This window comes from Ipomoea triloba, chromosome 1, assembly GCF_003576645.1.
Source record: "Ipomoea triloba cultivar NCNSP0323 chromosome 1, ASM357664v1".
Taxonomy (NCBI): Eukaryota; Viridiplantae; Streptophyta; class Magnoliopsida; order Solanales; family Convolvulaceae; genus Ipomoea; species Ipomoea triloba.
The window spans coordinates 5,852,358-5,860,385 of NC_044916.1; the positions used below are offsets into that span (position 1 = coordinate 5,852,358).

General features: G+C 34.5%; 1 protein-coding gene across 1 annotated transcript; it reads right to left on the minus strand.

Moving 5' to 3' along the window:
* Window positions 1-528: 528 nt before the first annotated feature.
* Window positions 529-3,345, minus strand: LOC116018878 (disease resistance protein RPM1-like). Its single transcript, XM_031258937.1, has one exon. The coding sequence runs from the start codon at window positions 3,343-3,345 to the stop codon at window positions 529-531; it is 2,817 nt and encodes a 938-aa protein (XP_031114797.1).
* Window positions 3,346-8,028: the final 4,683 nt, after the last annotated feature.

An 8,028-nucleotide genomic window follows, 5' to 3' on the forward strand; every position in this document is an offset into this window, starting at 1 on the left:
GTAGTCAGGTGAAAAATAGCAGCCAAAACTTGTTGACTCATGGATTTCCCTAACTAGCATTACCACTCATCACATCATTTACTATTATATCTAGGCTGGTAAACAAGCTATGCTGAGCTTGAGCTCAATATATAATAGGTGGGCTCAAGCTCGGCTCGGTTACGAAATGAGACTACTCGAGCTTGAGGATATATAGACTTAGACTCTGGTGCGAAGAAAGCCTCTGACAAAACATGCGAACCTGGTCTTAGTTCAACTGCTCTTTAAAAAAAATTCGTCACCTACGATCTTCAATAATATGCACAGAAGGCACACCAATCTTCACTAGAAGACAAAAATATGCACTGAAAAGCACAAAAATGTGAAATAATTATTGAAAAGACTATTAGAGCAGTTTGCGGCTCTGGTACAGACTACAGAGTGTTTATTCTCACTGCACCTAAACAAGGATAACTACTTGGTATTATAAAGGAGAATACAAGAATATACATACCCCAATAACAAACTAGAGAAACTACATGCAGTTTCTTAAGAGGTTCTGGACTCTGGTGTTGACTTTTGCAGAGAGCTTGTGCCGGACAGTTTGTTTATCATTGTTCTGAATTTATTATCATTATTTTGAAGAATAACTCTTGATATATCTTTAATCTTCCGTCGATCCGATCCTTTAGCTCTTATCCCTTGAACAAGTAGTTGAGATGGGTGGGATATACGCAATTCTTTCAAATACTCAAGTTCTCTCAACCCTTCTGGAACCATTTCTAGACTATAGCAATCACGTATAACTAGTGACTCAACATATTTCATAGCTCCTTTTCCAATTTCCCACTTGGTAAGCTTCTTGGCATATATCTCTAGCTTCTTGAGTTTTGGAAAGCTTCCGTCACTGCACAATAACTGTTTTCCATTGTAAGGATCAATGTAGAGGCACACCAGGCTTGGCAGTTTCTCCAAAATACTGAAGAAATCCCCATCTACATAACACTGCTGTATATTGATTGAGCGAAGATAGTTAAGAGTGCAAGTAAACTTCACCGATTTATAAAAATGATCGAGCGCGAGCTTCTCGAGATAAAGGGGTGGTGAGAAATTTCCAAATTCCCATACCATACCATCACCTTCAATGAATCGATTAGATTGACACTGAATAAGTAGAGAGCGAAGATTTGTCATTTTATTGACAGAATCACAAATTCCTCTCCAACATTCCTCCCCTTCCGTGAATGTAATGTCCAACTCGGTGAGTTGTGTGAGGTTTACTAATTCTCTTGCTTGGATGGTATTAACCACTATGCCAGATAATGTTTGAAGCTGAGAAGATGTGAATACAATATCTGCCACTTGTAAGTTAAAGTTTCCAAAGAGATGTCTTAGCTGCATAAGCTGTGACACGGATTTAGGCAAACTCTTCACCGAAGTACGTCTTAAATCCAATGTCTGTAGATTGTGCAATCTTTCTAAGGAATCAGGGATATGTCTAATTGCATAACTATCAGAAAGACTGATGTACCTAAGATGAATTAGATCCCCAACCTCATTGGGCAGTTCCTCCACACCAATAGGTAACAATTGCAACACCAAAACTCTGAGCAACTTCATGTTTTGGAGCATCTGAGGGAGCGAATTCACAATAATCCATTCACCGTCGATGATGAGTGTACGTAGCTTCTTCATATTGCCCTTTTCAAGATTCACCATTGGCTTGCCTTTCAGGAATATCAAACTACGCCTTTGCTTCCACTCAAGTTTGGTATTATGCATTCCACTCAATTTGATTTCAGCAAACATTTCCCTTCTAATCACCTCACCAGCTACATCACGGAACAGGTCATGCATTTTTATTTCGTCGTCGTCCCTTCTAATAAATATAGACTCTGTGGGGACCATCTGAATCAAGCTTCTATTATTGAGCTGAAGGAGGTAATCCTTTGCTATGACTTCTAGTGCTCTGCCACCATGCTCTGCGATAAACCCCTCCGCTATGCACATCCGGATCAACTCTTTCACATGAAGGCTCTTTGTTTTGGGGAACATTGCACAGTATAAGAAACATGACTTGAGGTGAGTTGGGAGCTCATTGTAACTCAACAATAGGGCTCTGTTCACACATTTTAGACTCCCAGATTCTGCTGAGTAGTAGTCAAGGCTTTCCACAGCTGCCTTCCAATTCGTTGGATTATCATCCTTTTGGGACATCAACCTAGCCATTGCAAGAATTGCAACAGGTAAACCCGTGCATCTCTTAACCAATGCTTCTCCCAATTCTTTAACAGTCTCGTTAGGCCAGTTGCCCTCAGGCTTAGCAGGAGGAGGAAAAGCATATTTGCAGAAAAGGTTGCATGCGATATCCAATTCTAGTGGCTTCACCTCAACACAATGAGGCGTAGCCCCAAAAAATGAGTCCCTACCAATATCTTTATCACGGCTAGTGATAATAATTGCAGATTCTTCATGGACCGGAATGTTGATTTGACTCAACAGCTCCTCATCCCACACATCATCAAAGAATACAACATACCTTTTTTCCTTCAAGTAATCGCAGATGTGGTTCTCAAGAGATTTTCCACCTGCTCCCTCCAGTTTCGACGGCATCTCTGTTCCATCAATTCTGTACAGCCCATTGATTGTTTCCCTCAGAACAAATTCAATATCTGAGGAGTGGTTCACATCAACCCACCAACAATAATCAATGCTCCTATCCTTCACCACTCTTTCATAAACTTGCTTGGCCAAAGTGGTTTTCCCACAACCTCCGGCTCCCCAAGCTGTGATCACCAACATCTGCTCTCTACGCTTCTGAATCAGTTGTGCTATGTCCTCCACCTGCTTGTCAATCCCCACTGCGTCTATCCCCACCATATATCCACTCCCACTGCCCATCAGTAACTCATTTTTTCCGTCATCGTTTGTCTTGAGTTTTATACTGTACTTTGATTTTTCTGTTTCCAGAGCAAGTAGCTTCTCATCCATGGCTTTTAACTGCTGATGGAAGCAAAACTGGATCTTCACCCTCTCCACCAACCTCTGCACGTTGGCAAACAGGGACTTGACTTCACAGAAATTGAAGGGAGGAGTATTGAGTTCCACAAGCTTGGAATCCAACATGAACTCCTCCACCAAGTCCTCAACTTCAAGTGTGGTATCCCTCAGTTGTGTCACCCAGCTCTCTGCTACTTTGGTGTCTTGTTTCCCCTTCCCTGAAGAATCCTCAACGTAGCCTTTCATGTTGGCTAGCCGAGCACTGATTTTGTCCACCTCATCTTTGATTCTCCACTGGAATAATACTTCTTGGAAAGCTTGCTCCTTCAGCTTTCCAACTACAAAATCAACAATAGCACCAGCCATAATTATGGCAAAACACAGATCAGATTGGGTGTTTTAAGTATAGCAATTGAACAAATTAAAGATGGATTTGCTTAATTGTGGAGGTGATTCAACATTATGGTTTTTGCTGCAAATATATACACCAAATTAATCCCTCCTTTGGTGAGATAGATACCATTTCCAAATTAATTATTCCCTCCGGCCACTAACTCCCTCGAAATATTTAATCTCCAACTTGCATTGCTCTACAACGTAACAACCAATTAATTAATGGGTCAACTTGGTCTTTATTTATACACCTAATGAGCTGTTCCTACCAATTTAACTAATCAAAGGTATACTACACTGTAATAGAGTCGATAGCATTCAAAAAAAAAACTAATCAAAGGTAAACATCAATCACGTGTCATATATGATACTATACTCAAAACATAAATAATAATTTCTATTTTTGTGTATAAATAATATCAATCATTGTACTATGGATCAGGGCGGGTTTTTATATTTGCGTGGCATTGTATTGATAAATAAGTGAGGCCCTATCATATAAATAAACTGCAAATTGAAACAAATTCAAACTTTATTTATTATGAACAAAATTCTAAACATAATGCAAATTACAAATATTTTATTTAAAAAGAGATGTCCTTCTAGCATTCTTTGATGCAAATACATATATTAACACAAATTATGTTGTGGACCCAAGTCCACCTTGCAATGTGGATCTGGGTCCAAAACTACGTCGTTTTGTATTCTTTTTTTTTCTTTTTTTTTTAAATTAGTAAACATATTGATGAATATAGAGTTTTCCAAAAATGTGTGAATGTAAAGGTTTCAAAGTGTGAATGTAGAGTATAGAAATCGTGAATGTAGACTTATGATTGTATGAATGTAGAGTTGCCCAGAAATGTGTGAATTTGGAGGTTTCAAATTGTAAATATGGATTATAGAAATCGTGAATGTAGAGTTATGCATGTGTGAATCTGTAATAGAGTTAAGAAGTTCTAGCAACTTGTAGCCTTGTAATGTGTGAATGTGGAGTTCTCAAATTGTGAATATGGAGTATAGGACCTGTGAATATAGAGTTTTGAATGTGTGAATGCATAACAGTGGTAATATAGTTATTAAATATATAATCCTTGTAATGTGTGAATGTGGAATTTACAAATTGTGAATGTAGAGTATAGTGTATGTGAATGTAGACTTTGTGTTCCATATTTCAGGCCAATATGTTTAGTAATAAAAAAAAAAAAAAAACAGCATCGTTTTTGGACCCAGGTCCACGGCATAACTACTGATATATGATATATTAACTATTGGACGCAGGATTGGACTAGAGGCCCCCAAAATTTTGGAGCTCTGTGCTGTTGCACATCTTGTACGCCCTAAAATCCGGCCCGGCTACGGATCATGGTCTAGCTTACCATTAATATAAGATTCATTATTATTATATTGAACGTTCATTTTTAGTACATCGAATTTTAATTTTTTGTATTAAATATTTATTTTTAGATATACTATTAAAAAATAAACTTTTAATACATTAAAAATATAATGAATATTCATTATACTCAAAACAAACATTTATAAGTGGTTCACATTATAATGTTGATCTTAGTCCTAGTATAATTTGCCTACGTAATATAAAACATTATTGGATGTTGTATCAATCCATGGCCTCCACAGTCCACACCTCGGTATGAAAGAATAATAAACGGATAAATTATGTTGACTCAAGAATTTTTCAATGGAGCATGGTTCACATAATTGTGTGAACCATAAATACAAGGTACATTTTTAATATAATAAAAGTATATTATTTGTGTATTAAAGGTACATTATTTGATAATATGCAAAATAATGTATCTTCAATAATCAAATAATTTATTTTTAAACAATTGATTTTACATACACAAATAATGTACTTTTAGTTTATATTAAAAATATACTTTTTTTTATTTATGTTCAAAGTCCACACAACAGTGTGAATCATGATTCATGGAATTATGATTGTTAAGTGGAAATAGCAATATCTGGTGCTTACAAAAAATTTATCACATTGTGTGAAACTTCACACTGCGATGACCAACAATCTTCCATTAATCCCTAAGTTATATAAATAGACAAGTCTACCAACCAAATTATTATTATTATTATTATTATTATTATTATTATTATTCATGCACCATCAAACCAGTCAAATTATCTTTAAATATTTTATATCCAAGTTGTTCACAAACGGCCAACACTAGCGTATGGGGCAAATTATTCTGCGAACCATGGTCCAGATAGTTGTGTGGACTATGAATATAATATACATTTTTAATATATTAAAAGTACATTATTTGTGTATTGAATGTAAATTATTCGATAAAATATAAAAAAATTATGTAATTTTAAATAATGTACTTTATGTATACAAATAATATACGTTTAGTATATGAAAATGCATTTTTAATTTATAGTTCACACAAATGTGTGGACTATTTTTATTTTTTTTTGAAAGCAAATGTGTGGACTATGGTCCATGGAATAATAATTGAGCAAATGGACCTAAATACTATATCCAAGTTGGTTACAAACGGCCAACACTAGGACCTAAATATTTTATATCCAAGTTGGTCACAAACGGCCAACATAAATGAGTTGTTATGCTAAGGATCTGAGTCCACCTTACAAGGTGGATCCGAGTCCATGTTCACAATTTTAAAACTCTATATTCATAATTTCATAACTCTATATTAAAATTTTATAACTTTATATTCAACAGTATAACACAATTTTTAATCTATATAACAAAATTGTGCATATAGATTTCAAAAATTGTGAATATTTGAGTAATGTAATTTTGTATATTTAGATCTAAAATAGTGAACATAGAGTTCGAAAATTGTGAACATAGAGCCGCGTCCATAGCATAATTTGCCTAACAAATGGACCAAATCATTAGTAATGTTTTTTTTTACAAAGAGTCAATACTGCCCCCACTAGGCTTTAACCCATGACATCCATTTGTGAGAATAACTTCGTGCCACTAAACCACAATGTCATTGGTTAGTTATTAGTAATTTACCTACTGTAAATGTTACTAACTCTACAATACCATTCCATATTAGTCACTTCCAAATTTATTTTCATGGGTTACTAATGAGCGAATTAACTTTTTTTACCAAAAGTCAAGAGTTCGATCCATGGCATTGGTATGGAGCAACCTTAAATCGTCTCACCCAATAGAGTTCTTTACAATTCTGCGAGAAGATTAGTTACTGTGTTAGATGGTGAAAACCTTAGCCTACACCAAAAAAAAAAAAAAAAGTGAAATAACTTATCACAAATTAAAGATGGATTTGCTTAATTGTGGGGGTGATTCAACATGGTTTTTGCTGCAAATATATACACCAAATTAATCCCTCGTTTGGTGAGATAGATACCATTTCCAAATTAATTAATCCCGCCGGCCACTAACTCCCTCAAAATATTTAATCTCCAACTTGCATTGCTCTACAACGTAACAAGTAACAACCAATTAATTAATGGGTCAACTTGGTCTTTATTTATACACCTAATGAGCTGTTCCTAGCAATTTAACTAATCAAAGGTAAACATCAATCACGTGTCGTATATGATATTATACTCAAAACATAATTAATAATTTCTATTTTTGTGTATAAATAATATCAATCATTATACGACAGATCATGGTCCAGCTTACAAAATAAACCATTAACATAAGATTCATTATTAGTATATTGAATGTTATTTTTAGATATACTATTAAAAAATATAAACTTTTAGTAGATTAAAAATATAATGAATATTCAATAATACTAAAAATAAACATTTATCAGTTGTTCACATTGCAATATTGATCCTAGTCCATAGTATAATTTGCCTACATAATATCAAACATTATTGGATGTTGTATCAATCCATGCCCTCCACAGTCCACACCTTGTCCCAAAAGAATAATGAATGGGTAAATTATGTTGAATCAAGAGCCCATTAAATAGGGGTAAATTGCCAAGGGCCTTGTGGTCCAGTGGTATCAAACCCTTTCCTGTATACGGGAGGTGGTGAGTTCGAGGATACTACACTGTAATAGAGTCAGCATTATTCATACAACTATGTGAACCATGAATACAAGATTACAAGGTACATACTTAATATAGTAAAAATATATTATTTGTGTATTGAATCTACATTATTTGATAATATGCAAATGTTCTTTCAATAGTCAAACAATGTACTTTATAAACACAAATAATGTACCTTCAGTTTATATTAAAAATGTACTTTTTTATCATGGTTCAAGTGCACACAACTATGTGAACCATGGTCCATATGAAACAATAGTTGTTAACAGGAAAGAGCAATATATGTCTAGTGCCTACAAAAAAATCTACCACATTAGGTGAAACTCTTATACTATGACTACCAACAATCTTCCATTAGTCTCTGATAAGTTATATAAATAAACAAGTCTATCAACCAAATTATTATTATTATTATTATTATTTATAATATTATTATTAATCATGCACCATCAAACTCGTCAATTTTCTTTAAATATTTTATATCCAAGTTGGTCACAAACGGCCAACACTAACAAATGGACCTAGTCATTAGTATTTTTTTTTAGTACCACTAACCGGGTGAACCCCGGTCCATTGTATTATGTATAAGGATTGGACCGATAACCAAAAA

Excerpts from the sequence above, each read along its gene's own strand:
- LOC116018878 (XM_031258937.1), bottom strand. The coding sequence starts at position 3,345 with ATGGCTGGTGCTATTGTTGATTTTGTAGTTGGAAAGCTGAAGGAGCAA.